Raw genomic sequence first — 22,833 nt, forward strand, 5'->3', positions numbered from 1 at the left:
TTACAGCCTGCCATTTGTTAAATGTCATTATCCCTTAAGACTGTTATGTACCCTTTTCTCCACTGACTCTATACTGTTTCCCTAGGCAGTTTTAGTAACTGTTCGGCTTCAATTATGATCTGTAGCTAACATCTTATAAATGTTAAAAACTCCATCCAAAACCTTTGTCCCTATGAACCTAGCTGCCTTCTTGATGTTTCATGGAGGGCTCAAACTCAACATATTAAAAAATGATCTTGTGCCTATCATGTTCAACTTGTTGTGCCTCAGTAAACGGCACTAGCATATCAGTTGCTGAAGTCAGAAATATTGGGGTTATCTGTGACTTCTCCCTCTCTCATTTCCTCTCATTTAATCAAAGGCCCCTGGTATATTTTGTTATATAAACTTTTAAAGGATGTGGGAAAAAAAACTTATAAGTGCATTAGTGTTCATGGATTATGGACAGATGGTTATACTCTGGGTTATACTCTGGGTTTCTTTAAATTTTTATTGTGTTTTAAGTTGCCTCAATTTTTTTGGAACTCTGTGGGGTAGGAACATATATTGTACTGTTTTGCTACTTTGTATGGATATTTTATTGTAAAAGTTTACAACTTCCTTTATTTGTAAAATAAATGATTAATATATACAGAAAGGATTTTATAAGTACTTCTATTTATACATAAATTATATGGTGTGCAGTAAATGTTAATAGTTTTTGTTTCTGTTTTAGCATTCCTACAGAAATTTCAGGAAATAGCCCTGTGTCTCCTAATACTCAGGATAAGTCAGTAGGTCAATCTCCCCTGAGATCTCCCTTGAAACGACAAGCCTCTGTATGTTCCACCCGACTTGGAAGTACCAAGAGCCTTACTGCTGCTTTTTATGGGGACAAGCAGCCTGTTACGGTTGGAGTCCAGTTTAGTAGTGATGTCTCCCGAAGTGATGAAAATGTACTAGACTCACCAAAGCAGAGAAGAAGTTTTGGTTCATTTCCATATACACCATCAGCAGACTCTAATTCATTTCATCAATATCGATCAATGGATTCCAGCATGTCAATGGCTGACAGTGAAGCTTACTTTTCTGCAGCTGAAGAATTTGAGCCCATTAGCAGTGACGAAGGCCCTGGAACTTATCCAGGTAGAAAAAAGAAGAAAAAGCAAGCCCAGCAGATTGACTACAGTAGGGGTTCCATATATCACAGCGTAGAAGGACCACTTACTGGCCATGGAGAAAGCATTCAGGATCCTCGGACTCTGCCATTCAAAACTCATCCTTCCCAGGCTTCCTTTGTTTCTGCATTAGGTGGAGAGGATGATGTTATAGAGCATCTGTATGTTGTAGAAAGTGAGAAAACAGTAGAGAGCGAACAGATTACTTCTCAGCAACCTGTGATGAATTGCTATCAGACTTACCTTACACAATTCCAAGTAATTAATTGGTCAGTGAAGCATCCAACCAACAAGAGAACCTCTAAGTCCTCATTGCATCGCCCCCTCGATCTGGATACACCAACCAGTGAAGAAAGCTCATCATCATTTGAACAGCTTTCTGTTCCAACTTTTAAGGTAGAAGCCAAATCATTAATTTCCACTGATAAATTTATGTAGGAAAATTGATTTTTAAGATATTGAAAAAATTACTCTCTCAGTCATTTCGCTACTTTTCTGAAAGATAAAATTCCTGAAGTCATGGCTTCATGTACGACAGTAGGCCTCAGGTTTATTGATGAGTATTATAAATTTAAGCATATAAAATTAAGGAATAGTTTCAGATTTGATCGTCAGAGTATTAACAATTAACGTATAGTCTGTGTCAACATTATATTCTAAGATTAGGATCATGTCTCTGTGAATTCATATTTTCTGTGTCTTAAAAGTAAAATTTTAAAATAGTTTTTAATTGTTGGTGTTCTATTATATTAATCCTTAACTGCTTCTATGCAAATCTAGTTCTGTACACTTGGTATTTGAGATATTATAATTTAGTATTAATTAATTATTGTCCATTTCTGTAATGTATTCTGTAAATAGCTTTTTTGTTTTTTTTAGGAAAGCTAAAAATAGGTCAAAATATATTTAGTGATAATATCCAATATGAAGACATTTTTATAAAATTATAAATTTATAAGAGAACTTTTTATGATTTTAAAGACCAAAATTGAGCATATAAAATCTTATGGAACTGATTAACAATTCAAAAATCTCATGTGGTATATACTAACATGTATATATATACTTGTTTGAAGTGTCTAAATGTTAATATTCTCATATTATATTCAGATATTTATTATATACTACTGTGTGTCAGTCATTTGATGTTCAGTGGTGAGGGAAACAGACATGGGGCATATAGTTTAGGGTGAGAGATGGGCAGTAAATAGATAAATGGATAAGTACAGTATATGATTATGAATTCAGAAGTGTTATGAAGATAAAGGATGCTGGGATAGAGAATAATGGGGAGTGGGGCTGCCTAGCTTGTATTGACATGAAAGGTCAATCACAGGAGGTAATATTTAAACTGAAACTTAAAGGATGAGGAGGAATTGAGGAAGGGAAGACTTAGGGGCACTATATACTATATTCAGGGCACAGGCATCGGCCTTGCTGAAGTTCTAAAGTGGGAAAGAAGTCTGTGCATGAGACATAGTGAGTTAGCAGAGAGCTTTGCACATGGTGAGGTTAGAGACCTGAACAAAGGCGAGGCCATTAAGGACCTGTAGACCAGGGTATCAGTAGTTAGAATTTTAATTTCATTGGGAAATTCATGAGTTAGGAAATGTGATGTGATCTCATGTACTTTGGCTACCAAGTGGAACAGAATTGTCATTACGCAAGGAGGAATTGGGGTGATCACCTAGGAGGCTGTCGCAGCAGCCTGTGCAAGAGATGATGGGCTTGGACCTAGTGATGGAAATGTGATAAGTGGAGTGAAATATCCTTAGACATAAATGCAGTTGAGTAATATGTATTGAAGGAAGAAGAAACAGAGAGTCACAAAGTTTTGATTTTAAGGTTGTGCCCATATCTTATCTTGCCTAAGATAAGTTACCCATGCCAACATTTTAAAATGTTCTCTTTATTCCATGTGAAAATATGTTGGTAAATGAATGTTCCAGTATAAAACTGAATTGCACTTGCTCTGAAAAATAGAGGTTAGAATTGCTGTGAGAGGTTAGAATTATTGTAGTATTTTCAATAAATCTAGTTTGATTAGGCAGTCAAATCTCTGGAGAAAATAAGTCAAGGAATTCATATCTTTAAACAACTTCAAAAATAGAACATAAGAAATTATTTTTCTTCATTAAATCTAAATAATAGGCTAGCATTTAAAGGGGTTTAGTTTGGTTATTCAAGTGCATTATTTATTTGTTATCTTTTATGGATATAAAATACAATCTAGCTTTTCCTATAATTTAATGTTACTCTGGGATTCTTTCCTACTTAAAAGTTGATTGTGCTACAAGACTCTAAAATTAGCTTTTTCTAAGAAAAGCACAATTTAAAGAGGAACTATGGAGGAGAAACATTTGAAGCACTTGCTTTTAAGCTTTAGTTGTATAGTCTACTCTCGCTAAATCCTTACAGCCCTACTCTGTCATTTTTCTGAATAATTAGAAAATGAAATTGCCAGTTGAATATTTCCTGTGATTTTTTCAATTTGTCAAATATTTATATCATACATATCAAAATCACATTAACAAGGTAATTTGGATATTCACAAGTATCAGTTTATAGCATAAATTACAGAATAATTAATATTAAAATTCTAGTCTATAAGTAATGTTTTATATTATTCTAGGTTATCAAACAAGGGCTCACAGCTAACTCTTTACTAGACAGAGGAATGCAGCTTTCAGGATCAACTTCAAAGTAAGTAAAAATTATATACTTTTGAAGTTTAAAGTCAGTCTTTCTTGATTATGAGATACAGAGAGTTCGTTCTGAGGAATAACCACTCTTTACTTGACTGTTGTCTTTATTTTTTGAATAAATTGACCCAAATAATTCAACTCTGTTGTCTTTCATGGCTTTGCCTACATGTATAAGTAGTCAGTAACATTTCTTTTAGACATACTATGCAAACCATAACTTGGCATATTAAAATTGGGAACTAACAAGAGTTCAGTATTATAATTTTCATATTTTGGTAGAGCCCTGCCAAGTAAATATATCAAAATTTTTTTTTATCATTTGATATATTAACCATCTTTGAACAATTTGCATTTTACTGCCTCATTTGTCTTGTCCTTGAAGAGTATTTGGGACATATAATATCTAGTCCAATTTCATGAAATTTTTAGTTGAAATAAGTATAAGTTTAAGGGTCACTCATCTTAAGGAAGCTCCAACTTCTATTTTTTTCATATATATACTGGTCTTTTTAATATATACTTTGCTTGTTAAATTGTATAGTACACCATATACTCCTCTGGAAAAGAAAGCTGTTGATAACACAGATGATGAAACATTAACGGAAGAGTGGACTTTGGATCAACCAGTCTCTCAGACCAGAACAACAGCCATAGTTGAAGTAAAAGGAACCGTTGATATTGTTCTGACTCCCCTAGTGGCTGAAGCTTTAGACAGGTATTAATTTTGTCTAAAACTACAACTACTATTTTATAAAATAATAAGTGTATGTGATATAGTATTTTCATGAAAAAGAACGATGATGGCTATTCTGATTGAATAGAAATGAAAATATATTTTAAAAGGACTATGTTTCAGTTATCATTTGTTACTTTTTCAGCCTAAATAATTATATATTGCAATATTATAATAGTTATATTACATTGTATTTTCTACTTTTTGCTTTTGGGCTGATAAGCATAAAATTTATCAAATACCCAGGAACTAATTATTAAGTTTGATAGTCTTACTACTGTCTGGTTAATGAAGGTATAAAGAGGAAATAATATATTGTCTGTCCTGCAAGGAGATATAGTCTATCTAGGGAGACAAAACTAAGATGAATAAAATCTAGAATGGGACATAATGGGATAGATTAGATAAACTAGATCATAATTGATATTAAAATGTTTCATATACTGTTTTTCTTCCCTCAGGTATATTGAGGCCATGGTTCATTGTGCTAGTACTAGACATCCAGCTGCAATTGTGGATGATCTACATGTCAAAGTCCTCAGGGAAGCTGTCCAAAATAGCAAGACTACCTTCTCAGAAAATGTAAGAACCTTTTGTTCAGTGAGTGTGGCAAATTGAGTATTCTTCACAGGTGCATAATATCCAGCCTTGAAAAAAATTTGAATATACTAAAATTTTATTAGTCATTTAAATTGGAATACGTGAACATTTCTAAATAATCTTTATATGTCATTGGCTCCATAAGAGACAGCATAAGAGGAGTAAAATATTTATTAAAATGTAGCATTATTTTTTCTTTTATTTTGGAAGTAGTTTAATTCTAAGCCTTTCCTAAAGAGCTTTGGTCCTGAGTGAATGAGTATTGTTTAGGAGTGGTACATTCATTTACTAAGAAAGCAAATCTGCATATTATTTTGGCTTTCCTCTGTGATTAGATAACTTGTATCTTAATAGTTTTGAGGTTATTTTTGTTCACCTCGGTGAATCAAGTCACTCACTGTCTTCTGGTGTGCGATATTTTACTTAACACTGTGGTCCTAGTCACAAAGCCAGTTTCTTAGCAGTCATATCCTGGTGATTAATCCTCATCTAGTGATTGTCCACTTGACTTTCAGATGTATCTGAGTCGCATTTGGACTATGGACCAGAGGCAAGGTGAAAGTAAAGCTGATTGTTTTTAGTGATCCAGTTATTCAAGATATATTGGCATTTCATGTGATAGGTAGTTTGGCTAGAGGAGTACAAATCAAAAAAGAAATTTGAAAATATTCCCAGCCAACAAGGAGCTAATTATCAGAAACCAAATATGTTCTCAAGTACATGTTTTTATGTAGGCTGATTTTGCTTTATTATGTATCACTTCTCTCAACACTGGGGCTGCCAGTCTATTTTCTAGCTTTTCTAAGGTTTGGACTTTAAGCCTGGGAATGCTAAACCAGATGGCAGCTGGTACCTAGATGGGTATAAAGGAGCACAGTGAATAACAAGTTGCTGTTGTAGATGATATGGAAATTACGAAAGGTCTGTGAAATAATAATTCCGCTTTCAATCTTTTTAGCTATCTTCCAAACAGGATGTTAGAGGAACAAAAACTGAACATTCTACCATAGGAATGACTAACCAAGGACAAGCACAGACAAATCTTACAATGAAGCAAGATAATGTAACAATTAAAGGTCTTCAGGCTAATGTTAGCATACCAAAGGTAAAAATTTAATATTTAAACAAGTTTTCCTGAAAGAGAATATTTTGGTGGTTTTTATTCTTTGTATTTACTAAACTGAATGGTGGTAGAATACATTGTAATATCAAAAATATATATTTTATTTCCTTGATGATCTAATGTAACATTTAATGTAATGTAAATAGTTTACTTAAGCAGAATGTTGGGTAATATTTACTAAAATAATTCACATTGATCCAGTAAGAATTTAATTATTTTATGAGAGTTTATAAGCTTCTCCTTCATTACTCTCATACACATAGATATGCCATTCCTAATGGTAGTTTTTCATTTTCCTATATATCTTATGTTTAAGTGATAACTTTTTACTTTTCAACTCTGAAATATGTGACATTTTGTGTGTTAGGTGAACTTATGTTTGTTACAAGCCTCAGTGGAAGAATCTCCGAGTACAGCTCCTAGTAGAAGTGTGACTCATGTTTCCTTAGTAGCACTGTGTTTTGACAGAATTGCTACACAAGTTCGTATGAACAGGTAAGAAAGAGTTTATTAATTTGAGCCATGACTATCTTGCTGGATGCAAAACCAAGCTTTAACCATCCTTTTAATACATTTTGGAAAATTCTAATGTTAAAACTCAGAACTGGTATTGGAATTTCAAATCTCACTTTAAGATTAGCAAAGTAGGGCTTCCCTGGTGGCGCAGTGGTTGAGAGTCCACCTGCCGATGCAGGGGACACGGGTTCATGCCCCGGTCTGGGAAGATCCCACATGCCGCGGAGCGGCTGGGCCCGTGAGCCATGGCCGCTGAGCCTGTGCATCTGGACCCTGTGCTCCACAACGGGAGAGGCCACAACAGTGAGAGGCCCGCGTACCGCAAAAAAAAAAAAAGATTAGCAAAGTAGGTTTTAAAAAGTTTGTACTGTTTTTATTCATACTATCTTTTAGTAAACACTGAAGAATTTGTTATTAATATTGGTTTAATTAAAATAGTGGATTTAAAAAAAATACTAGTTAAATGTTTTTACTGAACTATGTATTATTTAAATGTTAACCATCATTCTCTTTCTCTTTTCATAAAGAGGTGTGGTTGAAGAGACTTCAAACAGTGCAGACCCTGGTAGAACATCAAATTTTGATAGGTATGTTCATGCCACTAAGATGCAGCCTCAGTCATCAGGATCTCTCAGATCAAACGCTGGAGCGGAAAAAGGCAAAGAGATTGCAGCCAAGTTAAACATTCATCGAGTTCATGGGCAACTGAGGGGTCTTGATACAACGGGTAGGAGTCTACAACATATTTTTCTTTGACATGTATAAATGTAAGAGGATTTTGCAAAAGGAAACATAATTTTTTTCCTTTGAAGTTTGCTTCAATTTGAGTATTTTATCAATATAAGAAAGAGAAAGGTATTTCTGTATATATTGAACACATAGTATTTAACTATTCATTACTCACATTCTACGCAGGATGGAAGGTAAACTTTGGTGGGAAGGTGGGTGGTATGGCCCCAAATTAGAAACTGCTTCTATCTTGCATCTCTTTTCTTCATGGTATCTGTTTGCTCACTGTAGAACAGAGAGTATGATCTTTATAGTCTTTATTTCTTTTTAAAATCATCCTGTAGGCACAGCTTTGTTAAAAAGAATAATAGTGGTATCAAAAGCAGGTAGTCTGATCTGTAAAATATAGCAGCAATAAGAATAATAGACATGGCTGTGCTTCTTAATATCTTTGAAGAATTTTTAATGAACTGAGGAAATTATCATAGTTGACTGCTACATGAAAGGTGGGAACCAAAGCTGGATTTGTAAAATGATCTCTAAAGAGCTAGAAGAAAACTTAGTTCAGACGTAAACAAGTTATCTCTGGGTGGTAAATTTACATGTGTTTTTTTATCTTCTTTTTGCTTTTCTGTATTCATTAGCTGTAATCAGAGAAAGAAATGAAAAAACAGTAAGATAAACTAAAAATCTCTGCCAGGCACTCAGGATGTTGGCTCCCATATTACATATTGAAAGGGATGGAATTATGGCAATATCTGTGATGAATTGTTATATAAAATATGTTAGCATAAATCAATCTTTGAGTGAAAGCTATAGTTTTCCTGGAAAATAATGTTTTTCCTAAGGCTAGGTAATTAATTAAAATCATTTTTTATTTTGTAAAATGATGAGAAAGTGTTTAAAAATAGTTTACTGTGAAGCTGAATTATTCAGGAACTTTTTAAGTTTAGATTTTTAGAGTACCCTATAATCTCTCAGAAATGAATTTATCCTGTCTCTGAGCACTTATCTGTTAATTATGGAATCTTCTTTTCTCCCTCTAACTTCAACATGAGTCTGGCACTTTTTAAGTAGTATGACATTAGGCAGTGCTATTTTAGAAATTGGTTGGTTCATTTGTCTATTTTTCTTTTTGACAGAATACTAAGATATCTTTTAAGACAACCACTGTGCCACATGCTTATGTTATTTGTTGTTTTAAAAAAATATACAAACCTCTGTCTTTAAAAATGGTCATTTTGTTTTCTTTTGATAATAGATATTGGTACCTGTGCCATCACTGCTATCCCCTTTGAGAAGTCCAAAGTTTTATTTACTCTTGAAGAGTTGGATGAGTTTGCTTTTGTGGATGAAACTGATCAGCAGGCTGTTCCAGATGTAACTCGAATAGGTCCCAGCCAAGAAAAATGGGGATGGATAATGTTTGAATGTGGACTTGAAAATTTAACCATAAAAGGTAAGCTTTTTATAAAGATTTCTGCTTAAGTGGGGAACAAATTGGCCACACACTGCTGAAAAGTTTTGAACAATCATGACTTTCAATAACCTGAATCAGCATATTCAAGCAGAAAGTGTGGCATCTGGGATTATTTACTAGGAGTGGGTGCCCCATCCCAATTGCGTAAGTGGAGCTTAATGAAATTATTGTGTGATTCAAAACTAGCAGAGCATCTAGACATGTAAAATGCCTGAGCAAAGCAGTGCATAGTTCAGAAAAAATTCTCAAATAAAATATAAAGCCTCTTAACTTTTGGAAGTTTGCATCTTTGGAAACTGGATCTTTGATTAGTAGAGCCTTGCCATATACGATGAAAATACTGTAAATCCTTTATTCAGAGATACTGACTTATATTTATTTTCTTTTACATTACTGACTAATACATTAAAATAGGAAAGCTGAATTGTGTATAAGACTTTTAGGCTTAGTTATGTATAATAGTAGTGTATATGCCTATAATTCCTTACCTGATATTGCAATATTATATCACTTTTATAGATAAGGGCAAAGTTTTGGTGAGAAAAAAAATCTTCATGAGATTTTTATTTTTTATTTTTATGGATATGATAGAGTACAGCATTGAGCCACCCAGTGTTTTTAATAAATAAATTCTTTCATTTGTATAGGAGGAAGACAGTCTGGTGCTGTTTTATATAATACTTTTGGAACTATGGGTAAAGCTAATGTCACGGAAAGGGGTGGAGTGCTGACATCCAATAATTCTTCTGATTCTCCAACTGGCAGCGGCTATAATACTGATGTCTCTGATGATAATCTTCCTTGTGACCGAACAAGCCCTTCTTCAGACTTAAATGGAAATTCTGTTTCCGATGAACAAGTTGGTGTATTTCTAATAATAATAATGATTTGGGAAAATAAAATAGAAAACTACATACCCAATTCACATTTAATTTCTGGAGTATATTTCCTTGTCTTTCCATGTTGTGGATTTTGCTTAAATGGTAGCCAAGGCATCTTGGTGATTATATTCTACTAGAGTATAATTGCTAAAATGTAGGCACCATATTATAGATATATTTATATCTGTCATAGTACCTAGCATAATATTTTGCTTATGTTAAGTACTTAATTATATTTGTTGAATTAATGAATTAATAGAATTTCAGAAAAGCAGGCTTTATTTTTATCTTATTTGAAGGATTTGAGCAGAATTCATTTTTTAAATAAACAGTTTTGTTATTGGTAGTATTTCATGTAAGTTTAAATATTTTTGTCAATATCTACCTATTTCATTTGGAAGCCTGAAGAACACCTTACATGCAACTCATTTATTATTTTTATTGTATAATTTCATGGTGATGAATATAGTAACAGCAATAATGAAAATATTCAAAATTCTAGACTACAGAATAGTTGTACTACTACCTGATTGGTGACCTTGGGCACATTTTTTTTTTTTTTTGTATTGTCTCCTATGTTTCTGAAATAGGAGTATTATAATGATATTGACCTAGAGTTGTGGAGATTGAAGGAGGCAGTACATATGAAAGACTTAACTCAGTGTCTACAGCATAGTAAGAACTTGGTAAATGTTGTTCTTAAACACACATAGCACTTCTGATCATTTGGAAATTAGACCAATTGAAGAGGAAAGAAACTGCCTTTTAACTAAGAAATGTGTCATGGGTATCTAGTATGCATTGGCAAATCACTCTTGAACCCAGGTTTCTGGGAATTTATTTTTGAAAAGTTTATTTTGATTTGATGCATAGTAAAGGGTTTTAATCACAGTTTTCTTGTGAGGTCTTTGGAAGTATTTGAGAGCTGGGTGGGGATAAGCACTTCGATTAAGGAAATTAAAATATATAGCAGCTGCTCACTGAACAAAGAGCTCGGAAGAACCTATCTGTTCTTTCCTTCTCCTTCACCTTCTAAAATACTTGACAGAAACTCAGGTATCTTCCTGAATCTCTCTGATCCTGTCCTCCTTGGTGGGAGTCCTCGAATTGTGTAACGTTGCTTTCTTTTGGTTCTCTGACTTTTCTTGGTCCATCTCCTTATGTAGTTCATTGTCCTTCATAAATGTGGGTGTCCCCCCATGTTCTGTTCTTGGCTACCCTTCTTGCTCTTTGTCCACTCCCTCACTTGTTTCATTTCCTAGTCCAGGTCCATAATTTGATGACACTGCTCTTTCCCATCAGTTATGCCTTCAGCATCAACCCTTTACTGAGCTTCAGAATTGTATCCAATGGCCTTTTAGATATCATCATTTAGATGTGCCGTAGGCACCAAAAATTCAGTCAGTCTAAAACCAAGTGTTTTGTTACTTTGCTTCACATGTTGTTATAAGTACTTGCTTATTATCTACAAGCCCCTCTCCCGTTTTTTGTTTGTTTCTTTGTTTGTTTGTTTTTTGCGGTACGCGGGCCTCTCACTGTTGTGGCCTCACCCGTTGTGGAGCACAGGCTCCGGACGCGCAGGCTCAGCGGCCATTGGCTCACGGACCCAGCCGCTCCGCGGCATGTGGGATCTTCCTGGACCGGGTCATGAACCTGTGTCCCCTGCATCGGCAGGTGGACTCTCAACCACTGCGCCACAAGGGAAGCCCCCCCTCTCCCGTTTTTTAAAGTTCAAGTTCCTCTAGACTGTCTTCTGTATATTTGTATATGCTCAGTTGCCTGGCTCACAGCCCTTGTCTGAAATCCATGGGCCAGATGTATTTGAGAATTCAGATTTTTTTTCTTTAAAAGAAAGGTAATATGCCGTAGCCCTATATTGCCCCTCTCCCCTTCCCTCTCCCTACTGATAACCACTAGTTTGTTCTCTATATCTGTGAGTCTGCTTCTTTTTTTGCTATATTCACTAGTTTGCTGTATTTTTTAGATTCCATTATAAATGATTAAGACGTGCAAACTATTATGTATAAGCTACAAGGATATATTATACAACACAGGGAATATAGCCAATATTTTATAGTAACTATAAATGGAGTATAACCTTTAAAAATTGTGAGTCACTATATTGTACTCCTGTAACATACAATATTGTACATCACCTATACTTCAATAAAAAATAAAATAAAGGTAATATGGTGTGTGTATAAGCTACGTAAACTCCTAGTGGAATCTGAGATAGCACTACATCTTGAAATATTTGAATATTTCTACAGCAAGATATGAATGAAAACACCAAGTGGGATAAATAGTCTCTTACAAGTTCATATCAGATTTTGATGCCACAAAAACAGATTTAGATTTTCAGAATGTTGTGGATTTTGGAATTGCAGATATGGGAATGTGGACTTATATTTAGTGCCTGCTGACTTTAAAATTACTAGGGTCTATGGTTCACATGGTCTTGTAACATTTAGGATTTAAAGCTGTTTTGTGGATACTTTTCATTCCTCAGTCATCCCACAAGAAAATGCCAATCTTTTCTTTATTTTGACCAAGAATATCTAAAAATGAATTAGAAACCTATTAAACAGATATAACAGGCAATGGATTTTGTTTGTTTCTTTAATATTATGCTTCTTACCTCCCTGCATTCTGAAGAGTGGTGATTACATGTTTAAAAAGTATTATTCCTATTTCTCAATACAGATTCAGATTACTAGCATCCAGGATAACTAAGAATTTTTTATTGTATAGTGTTATCTATTTGAACATAGGCTATAATAGTATTTCTTATGGCACTTTATTTGGAAGTTTGAAATATTCTATTAAGATAGAATGGAAAACAGATTGCAGTAGGAAGCAGAAGACCTTAATGCTGTCACTCATTCTCCAACTTAATAGTTGTATGACCTTCGGCAAGTCATAAAACTTCTTTCTCTCATCTAGGAAAAGAAACAGTATCCCTAAACAAATGTGACTGAATGAAGTGATCGAGAGAAACACTTTAGTTCTAAGATCTCTGATTTATGGTTCGCTATAATGCAGTGTTTTTCAGACTGTGCTCCCTGGAGCTTCAAGGATCCATAGGTATTTCTCAGAATAAGGATTAGGCTGAGCAAGGTTTATGTTACCTGTTTTATATCACGGTGTTATTATCTGTAGAACTTGATTTGATAGAAAGGTTTTGTTCGTAAAACATTCTGTGCTAGTGGTTTTAAGGGACTATACATTAATGTTTTTGGTACTCTGTTTTATATAGGATGAAGGAGTTGAATCTGATGATTTGAAAAAAGATCTACCTTTAATGCCTCCACCTCCAGATTCCTGTAGCATGAAGTTGACCATCAAGGAAATTTGGTTTAGTTTTGCAGCTCCCACCAATGTGAGATCTCCTGCACATGCATTTTCTAGGTAAAAAGTTTTAAAGATATATTACTATACCTTGATGTTTCTTTATTTTAAGTAACATACAATTCTGTTTCATGTATTATTTGAATTGTTTTTCTGATATATCTAGTATTAGGGTTGCCAGTTTCTTTTCCATCTTTCCTACTTCATACTTTCTATAGACATTATTCCCAATTTGTTTAACCCTTCTTCTTTCCTAGGGTTTTAGTTTTATTTTTACATGTCACCCTGCCATAAGCTTTTTATATACTCTTTTCACCTCTAACAGACTTTTATATTTTTCTTTATTTTCTGTTATCTATTCTTTGCATTTCCTACTTACATGTTCAGAATTTATCTAGTGGTCAAAAGGAAAGGTAATTTTGCCTAACTAAAATAGCCACTAAGTACAGTAGATATGGGAGATTGTTTGAAATACAAATCTTAACACTTGTTTTTATAATTTTTTTTTTTTCATTTTAAAAGGCAGCTAAACCTTTTAAGCACTGCAACTCCAGCTGTTGGTGCATGGCTTGTTCCCATTGATCAACTCAAGTCATCCTTAAACAAATTAGAAACCGAGGGAACCTTGAGAATTTGTGCTGTTATGGGATGCATAATGACAGAAGCATTAGAGGTATGTTTTTCAACAATACAAGGTATCATACAAAGTTTATTATTGAAAATGATCCCTTATTATCATTGTTGGAAAACATCAGACCTGCAAGTTCTTAATTTCTAGATATCTTTTGTTTGTTGTATCTTTGCTGTGTCATTCTGAATCTGTTGTTTTGCTTTTCACAGAATAAAAGTGTACATTTTCCCTTAAGAAGTAAATACAACAGACTTACAAAAGTTGCCCGCTTTCTCCAAGAAAATCCTTCATGCTTACTGTGTAATATACTACATCACTACCTGCACCAGGCAAATTACTCCATCATTGATGACGCTACAATGGTGAGTTACCAGAATTATATGTTAGCTTTAGAAAAGCCTCTATTCTGTTGAGTAGCCGTTGACCCAGAGGTTTGGGATGAGTATGGGAAGTCCAAAGGAGAAATGTGGTTAGAAATCCAGGATACTGACAAGATTGGGCTCAAATTAATGGCTTGGGAGTTGCCAGCATGAAAGCGTTAGAAGCTGCGGATAAGGATGAGCCTTCTAGGGATGATATGTTGAGTGAGAAACTGGTCAGGGATGGATCCCTGATAAATACCAAAATTAAAGGAGTGTGGAGAGGGTGCATAGAGGTACCCAGAGTGCTGAGGAGGGAAAAGAAGAGGTAGAAGGACCAGGAAAGAACGTTTTAGAAACCAAAGGTATAAAAAATTTCAAACAAGAGAGTAATCATTAGAGTCAAATTTCACAGAAATGTTTAATAAAATAAGGACTAATTAATGATTGAGGGGGGAATATGTAACTGTACGAATAAATACAGTATATCTCTGCACTAGAAAAGCACTATGGAAGCACGTGATTAGAGGTTTAGAGCTTGAGGATCTCCCTCTCCTCTCCAAGTTTCTGGTCAATAGAGAATACACAGGAAGCTTTAGCCAAATTAGTCATCAATGTATCAGTATTATTAATGGTCAGTCAAGCTCCTGATAACCTCTAATGAAAGAATCTGGAGTAAATTATGGATTTCATAAAGGTACTTAGACCTGAGGCTGGTATAGTGCTTTCTACTCCCATCCTGTGAATTGAAGACTGGGAGATCCACAGTGCAAGTTTAACTTGCCCGTCTAGTCACAGGCAGGCATTTCCCATGGATGGATGCTCTGCCAGGATATGGTTTCCATGTAAGAGGAAGAAACACAAGATGACCCTCCTTACTTGAGTCTAGGAATGAAAGGACAGGCGAAGGGGCCTGATGTTCCTCAGAAAGTAAGTGAGGTGATTCCTGCCACCTAGTAAATGGCTCTCTTCAGTCAAAGCTATTATTCCTAATACAAGGAATTGTAGGAAAGGGGAGAGGAGTTGCATATTTTCTCCTTAGGCTAAGGCTCCAATAGGCAAATTTTCTTTTGTAAAATCATCACCATGTGGAATAAAATATATTCTAAATTATGTAATTCTCACTGATCATATATTTAGGTTTCAAAGCAGTTACAAATCCTTCTGTGTCTGTCATTTAACTATAGTAATTTATTAATTTTTTAATGTTAAAATAGAGGTGGTTACCTAATCTGTGAAAGAAATAATTTCCTCTTTGCTTGATGAATATTCCAGGTAGCACAAAATACATTTAATTCTTCAGTTGAGCAAAGCAGGCGAAGTGCTTTGAATGCTTCTTAAGGAGAATCCCACTTGACACCCCATGTTTAGTCTCTTATTTACCTGGTACTGCTGGGTTGTTTATGATAGAAAGATGCAACATTGTGTTTAGTGATTGAGTTCTATAGTCAACTTGAAATAGTGACTCTCCTGTGTAAATTTGGACAAATTACTCAACATATAAATTCCAGTTTCCTCATCTCTAAATGGGAGTTATGAGATTTAAATGAATAAATGTATGCAGAACACTTAAATAGTCACTATTATTGTTACAGTAAGATTACTCCTAACCATGTCATTGTTGTTACAGAGTGATGGCCTTCCTGCTTTGGTAACTTTAAAGAAAGGTTTAGTTGCACTGGCAAGGCAGTGGATGAAGTTTATTGTAGTGACACCAGCCTTTAAAGGAGTGAGTTTACATCGACCAGCTCAGCCCCTGAAACCTCAGTCAGCTGTGCACTATGATCATGAAGATGGGCTTGGGCTGGACAATGGAGGTGGTCTTCAAAGTGATACCAGTGCTGATGGAGCAGAATTTGAATTTGATGCAGGTAATTTTGTAAATATTTTTGCTAGATACTATGTGCTTGGTAACCTAATACTTGTGATAATTTTAATAATTTTTGTCCCAAATTTGAAATGTCATGGCTTAATTATACAACTGTGATTTGTATTAGTCCAAATAAGTGGTAATAATGTTGGAATCTTCTGTGCCAGCACATAGGCAGTAGATAATGCATTACAGAAACAGACATGCATACTTAAATGCTGTTTCCAAGGGTAATTCTTATTATTATCATGATATATAGTACTCAATGAAAATTTATCTTGTGATATTTTGAAAAAAAGTTAAAAGTACCATGGAAAAGGATAGTAGTATTAAAATTAGAGCTTTCAGAACATTTACATATAATACTTTACCAAGCTTTTAAAAAATAAATTAGAAAAACTTTGTATTTAACAAATAAATATGTTATGTGTAATAGGCTGGATTTTATTATTTAAAAAAATTTCAAGTCTACCCCAAAATTGAAAGAATAGTGCAGTAAACATCCCTTCTAATTATCTGCAAAGGCCTAGGTTAATCTGTGAACGTTTCGTACTTTCTTCAGCATAGTTGAATTAGTTTTTGATCTCTGTGCCATTTGGGTGACATGTGAAAGACTGAGCGGAAGCTGTTTGTTCCTTTCTTGAGACTGAGTGAGAAGACTGGGGTTTGAAGAATAAGAGACAGAAGAGTGAATGTTATAGCAGAGTGCACAATTAGTTTTTCAAGAAATATGAACAGTTGAGTTTAGTTATACCACCAGGAACATTGGAGTTGTTGTTTCAAGATTATATGATAATCTATAGCCCACTTGTTGTTTTGAACTGTTTCAGCCACAGTCAGTGAACACACAATGCTGCTGGAGGGAACAGCCAACCGGCCTCCACCTGGTAGTTCTGGACCTGTAACTGGAGCTGAGATAATGAGGAAACTATCTAAGACTCATACCCATAGTGACTCTGCATTAAAAATAAAGGTACATTGTTGCTGCCTTTGGTTAGAGTTACTTAGACTTACAGAGAAGACCTAAACTTTTGTTATCTCAAATGTAAATATTAGGTATTTGCCCTAAATATTCAAGTAGTGTTTTTATGTTGAAATTAACATGATTAGTAACTTTTAGTTTACACATTTCTTTGAAAATTATATCAACAGTCAGTAATTAATATTGAACAAGGACTACTTTAACTACCAAGCCTTAGGGCTCTCTTTTCAACTTATTGAATATCGTATTCAATAAAAAACAATATTGAAATGTTGATCAGCTTACAGTTATTAGTTTTAATGAGAAGTTTTATAAGTAGTACATGATCAAAATACAGTTTGAGTTAAGCTAGTTTTATGACTTTAATTACATTTTTTTTGTTTTAAGAAATTTAACCAGTGCTTGATAAAATAAGACATATGGATAGCAGAGTGGTTGACTGCCACTCAGGAGTCAGACTGCCTTGGTTTCAATCCTGCCCCTGCCACTTAATTGCTTTGTGACTAAAGTTTTTAACTGCACTGTGTGTCAGTTTCCTCATATGTTAAAAATGGAGATTATAATAGTAACCTCCTTCAGAAGGTTGCTGTAAGAAATAATGGAGTTGATACATGAAAAATGCTTAGAACAATACCTGGCTCATAGTAAGCACTTAGTAAGTTATTTGCTGTTGTTGTGAGTTACTTATTTTTTGGTAGTTTCCTTTTCTGAGCACTGGAAACAGTAAATAGTTAATATTTTAACTTCCGTTGACAGTCTGGGTATAATCTTAAATTAATAATTAATACCAAGAATCCATTAGGTAAATTGTATTTTTCACTATATTGAAATATAAAATTTCTACACAGAAAAAAAGTATTGTAAACAAAATGGAAAGACATATGACAAAGGGCTAATTTCCTAATGTGTAAAGATCTTTTCCTAATCACTAAAAAGGCACAACCAAATAGAAAATAAAGGCAGTTCACAGAGGAATTCATATACAAATATGAAAATGTATTCTCTTCTAATTAAAGAAATGTAAATGTAAAATAAAATGAGATTCCATTTCCACCTGTCAGGTTGAAAAATCTGAAAGTTTAATAGTATATGTTGGTGAAGATGTAAGAAAACAGACACTTTCATACGGTACTGGGTGGGAGTGTAAACTGGCATAACCTCTTTGAAGAACAGTTTGTCCATTTTTAAATGTAAAATTTTAAATGTAATGCCTTTTAGCAGTATGTCTATGTCCGGGAAGTGATTCTAAAGAAATGAATGCTCATAAATGCTCAAGAACATGAGCACTTATGAGCTCATGAGCACCTCAAATGACTATTTGAGGACTAATAAATTAGTGCACCCTCGTATGGATGCCTACTATGAAGACTTCAAAAAGATAAAGTAGGTCTCTAAGTGGATGTGGAATGATCACCAAAGTGCACTGGTTCAAGTAAAAATAAAGTATAGGACAATATGTATCTGTGTGTTAAAAAAGGATAAATATGTATATGTGTTTATATAGTCAAATTATTTATATAAGGATAGATAAGAAATGGTTAAGAGGACTTCTTGGGGAAAGGGTCTAGCAGACTGGAGCTCAGGAGATACTTTTTATTGACTAGTCTTTTGTGCTTTTGAAAGTTTTATTTTGTGTAAATATTGCTCTTTTAATTAAAACATTTAATTTGATATACATTTTTTTAAAGTTTGGGCTATAGGCTTATTCTATTTCTGCAGTATAGTTACAAGGCTGGGACACTTTTTTTTTTTGCTGTACGCGGGCCTCTCACTGTTGTGGCCTCTCCCGTTGTGGAGCACAGGCTCCGGATGCACAGGCTTAGCGGCCATGGCTCACGGGCCCAGCCGCTCCGCAGCATGTGGGATCTTCCCGGACCGGGGCACGAACCCGTGTCCCCTGCGCATGGGCAGGCGGACTCTCAACCACTGCGCCACCAGGGAAGCCCTTGGGACACTTTAAATTCTCCACCCCTTAATCTGTCTCAGAATTTTTCCTGATTTATAGTTTTTCCAGATGCTCTGATCATATTTAGGTATTTGCTATTTTTTTAAATTTTTATTTATTTATTTTTTTATTTGGCTGCGTTGAGTCTTCGTTGTTGCGTGCGGGCTTTCTCTAGTTGTGGCGAGCAGGGGCTACTCTTCGTTGCAGTGCGTGGGCTTCTTATTTGCAGTGGCTTGTCTTGTTATGGAGCTCGGGCTCTAGGCGCATGGGCTCAGTAGTTGTGGCTCGTGGGCTCTACACTGCATGTTCAGTAGTTGCAGTGCACGGGCTTAGTTGCTCTGTGGCATGCGGGATCTTCCCAGACCAGGGATCGGACCCATGTCCCCTGCATTGGCAGGCGGATTCTTAACCACTGCATCACCGGGGAAGTCCCTAGGTGTTTTCTATAATGCTCTTCTCTCTCAGAAATGTTTTTGAGCATTCCTTTGTTTATGGATTACAGAAGTCCAAAGAATTGAAATTAAAAGTGCTTTGTTTCAGATCTCTGCTTTTCAGGATCTTTCTGTCTGCATGGTCTTTCTTTGTACTGTTTTAAACTGATCTGGAATTCCAGTCTTAGATGTGACAGAACAGATAGAGATTGGACAATTGTGTAATTTTTGATTTTTTTTGCTTTTCTTCAGAGAATTGCTGGAAATTCTTTTTGGTATATTAGAGCTTTACAGAGAATCAGGTCTTAACACAGAAATTATTATCAGAGTACCAAGAAATTATTATCAGAGTACCAAGAAGAGTAGTATAGTATGAAGAATTTTGGGATAGACATCTTACCACCAGACTCCCTCTTCAGATTTTAAAGGGCATTAATCATTGTTAAAATTAAATGAATGATAATAAATGCTGTCCTTTGTATTGTACTGTAGAGTTATAAAACATTATTACATACATTTGGGATTCACCATAATTCTAATAGACACAAACTGTTTAGATAGACGCAGTTGTTTTAATGTAAACAATAACTAGTAATAAAAACAGTGAGTAGTCGTGGTTATCAGTAGTCATTTTTATGTGCATAAGAAAGAGCCCCGTGTTGTTCCTTTTATAGGGCATTCACCCGTATCATTCTCTGAGCTATACCAGTGGTGACACTGCCACAGATTCTCCGGTGCATGTGGGACGTACAGGCGTGTCAGTTAAGGAGAGTCCAAGGAAGGAGAGCCTACTCAGCTACCTGACTGGAAGCTTCCCAAGCTTGCACAACCTCCTGGAAGGGACCCCTCAAAGAAGTAGTGCCGCGGTGAAAAGTAGCTCCCTAACGAGAACAGGTATATCCTTAGTTTTGACAATTATAAGCTTACTTCTGTGGGAGATTAAGAAAATGAAAACAGGACTTAACGTTTATTTAGATATATACTTTGGTTGCATACCTAGTCTTTTGTATTACACCTTATCTTTGAGAAAGTATTTTGGAAAACTGTCCTGCTTATAACCTGTTGGTGTCTCATGCCCTTAGTTTGCATTTTTAAATTGCAACATTTGCTATTACTATCAACCTAGGCATGGTGTGGAATGCTGTCTAGGCCAGCCAGCAGTGAATTTTTTCCCATTACGATAGCAATAAATTATTTATTAATGCCTTAATATCCAAATACCAGCATCGTGCAGTGAGTTTAAAGACATGCAAAAGGCAGATAATTTAACCTGACTTTTCAAAAAATAAATCACATTTTCTGCTCCTTAGTACATAAATAATACTATACTCAGTAAAACTTTATTTTCAGGAAACACAATGGCCACTGATATGTTATCTGAACACCCTTTGTTGTCTGAACCATCATCTGTGAGTTTCTATAATTGGATGTCAAATGCTGTGGGTAATCGAGGAAGTGTGGTGCAAGAATCTCCTGTTACAAAATCAGGACACAATAGTCTCCCAACAGGTATTGAGCTATCACGTTATTTTACTTAACCATCTAAGGGGTACATGTGAAGTTATGTTAAAATCCTGTTTTTCAGAGGATGGTTAAAAAAATCTCAAACGTTTAAGTACTGTTTAGTTGAAATTGGCTCATTTATGAAATGCCTTTGCTAATATTGCAATTGAGAGAGTCGTAAGCAGTCTCTCAGTGTTCTTGTGGAAAGGCAAATATGTCAAATGCGAGATTATATATAATTTAAAGAGTTTAAAACTTCCATTTAATGTGTGTGGCTTAATTTGCAAAACACCAAGAGGAGGTAAATGAAAAAATGCAAAGTATAATTACAGCATCATGTACCTACAATACAGAAGACACTTTCAGCTTATCCAGAGTCCTCTGAGGCATAATGACAAGCATCTATATACTCTTTATACTTAAATATTTACTTAAATATTTAATTAAATCTGAAGGAGTACTAAAAGGAATAAAGTAAGATTCTTGCCCTCAAGGAGGGAAACAAATGAGGAAAATTTATTAATTTTAAAGGAATATTTATATTCCTTTATTTATAAGCAGCAGAAAAACAGGCAAAGGAGTCACAAAGAAATATTGGTGGCTATTTCCAGTAACATAAATGAAGCCACTCTTTCTTTCCTATTCTTTGCTATTATTTTGTGTTTTTCCAAATTCACTAGATGCATTTATTATTTCATTGTAAAAATGTGTATATATTTTTTAAAAGAATATGTGAAGTAGCCTTTGAACCGTTACTGAGGGCAGCTGAAATTAATCTATGTAACAGCTATTGGATCACTTGTAAATTTTCTTCAGACAAAAAATATGAAATTATGAAAAGTAGTTGATATATGACTACTTACTCAGTCCTTTTTTTTTGCCAGTGCATGGACCACTTTTGAATCTGGAACTGATCCTAATTGTGACTCTTAAGAGTACTAAGACGTGCTAATTCTTAGTATTGGCCCTTGGTTGAAGAAGATAGAAGGATGGTGCTTTTACCAGCTCTCAGCACTTTTCTGGAGCTAGTCTCACTACTTCATAGAGTTTAAATTTCAAAAGAACCAGAAAGGAACATTTCCTCTCTATCACAGGTCTTTTGCCTGGCGAGTTAAAGGATAAGGGGAGTACAGAAGAAAGAAATAGTGCCATTTCATTTTTGTTCCACCTTGGGAAAGCATAGTGGGGAAGAAATTTATATGTGGGATTCTGTGACGCCTATGGCTTTTGTCCTGCTACAGCTGCTTTTTGTAGCCCTGCTACTGTCTATAATTCTGTTCCTCACTGCAAAGCTGATGGGATATCAAATGCTTTTCAAAGATCTTCCAGCCCTGAAGTTTTATATTTTGGAGTGACTGGCTCTAATACATACTTCCTGTACGAGGATGAGTGATATATTCTGAAAATAAAGTTTAATTTCATTTTCTATTAATAAATCATGTCTGTAAAATAACCTGAAAGTGCTGTTTTTTCCCTTCTCAACTTAAATGGTCTGATAATACAATTATAATACAAGTTTCATAAGTTTACTTTGCTGTGCCCCTTTATGTTGTCTTCATTTCCCAGTAATTTAGATTTTATTTTTGAACACTTGCCCTTTTAGGTGTTGCACCCAATCTTCCTACAATACCCTCAGCCTCAGATTTCAACACTGTCTTGTCTAGTGACCAGAATACTTTGGATGGGACACATTCTCAGCATAGCACTAGTCAGGATGATGTGGTAGGTGTAGAAGAAGCCAACCAAGGGTTTCCTGCTGTACAGCTTGCTGATGCTCAGGTGAGCCAGTCTGTTTTTCCCTAATTATAGTGACCTCGCATTGAGCAGTACTTAGCAGCTG

The 22,833-nt window shown here is 34.9% G+C and overlaps 1 protein-coding gene across 2 annotated transcripts in view; it reads left to right on the top strand.

Annotated features, from left to right (window-relative positions):
• BLTP1 (bridge-like lipid transfer protein family member 1) overlaps window positions 1–22,833 on the top strand; it is a 191,784-nt gene that overhangs the window by 84,880 nt on the left and 84,071 nt on the right. For both annotated transcript variants that reach the window (XM_060148668.1, XM_060148669.1), the window contains exons 27-43: window positions 716–1,553; window positions 3,790–3,860; window positions 4,404–4,577; window positions 5,057–5,177; window positions 6,154–6,300; window positions 6,686–6,813; window positions 7,362–7,561; window positions 8,825–9,022; window positions 9,691–9,902; window positions 13,181–13,332; window positions 13,795–13,945; window positions 14,113–14,265; window positions 15,893–16,133; window positions 16,963–17,105; window positions 20,165–20,384; window positions 20,841–20,999; window positions 22,597–22,772. In XM_060148668.1, the coding sequence (XP_060004651.1) occupies window positions 716–1,553; window positions 3,790–3,860; window positions 4,404–4,577; window positions 5,057–5,177; window positions 6,154–6,300; window positions 6,686–6,813; window positions 7,362–7,561; window positions 8,825–9,022; window positions 9,691–9,902; window positions 13,181–13,332; window positions 13,795–13,945; window positions 14,113–14,265; window positions 15,893–16,133; window positions 16,963–17,105; window positions 20,165–20,384; window positions 20,841–20,999; window positions 22,597–22,772 (3,484 nt within the window). The remainder of the gene's footprint in view (window positions 1–715; window positions 1,554–3,789; window positions 3,861–4,403; window positions 4,578–5,056; window positions 5,178–6,153; window positions 6,301–6,685; window positions 6,814–7,361; window positions 7,562–8,824; window positions 9,023–9,690; window positions 9,903–13,180; window positions 13,333–13,794; window positions 13,946–14,112; window positions 14,266–15,892; window positions 16,134–16,962; window positions 17,106–20,164; window positions 20,385–20,840; window positions 21,000–22,596; window positions 22,773–22,833) is intronic.

This window comes from Lagenorhynchus albirostris, chromosome 4 (genome assembly GCF_949774975.1).
Source record: "Lagenorhynchus albirostris chromosome 4, mLagAlb1.1, whole genome shotgun sequence".
NCBI classification, from domain to species: domain Eukaryota; kingdom Metazoa; phylum Chordata; class Mammalia; order Artiodactyla; family Delphinidae; genus Lagenorhynchus; species Lagenorhynchus albirostris.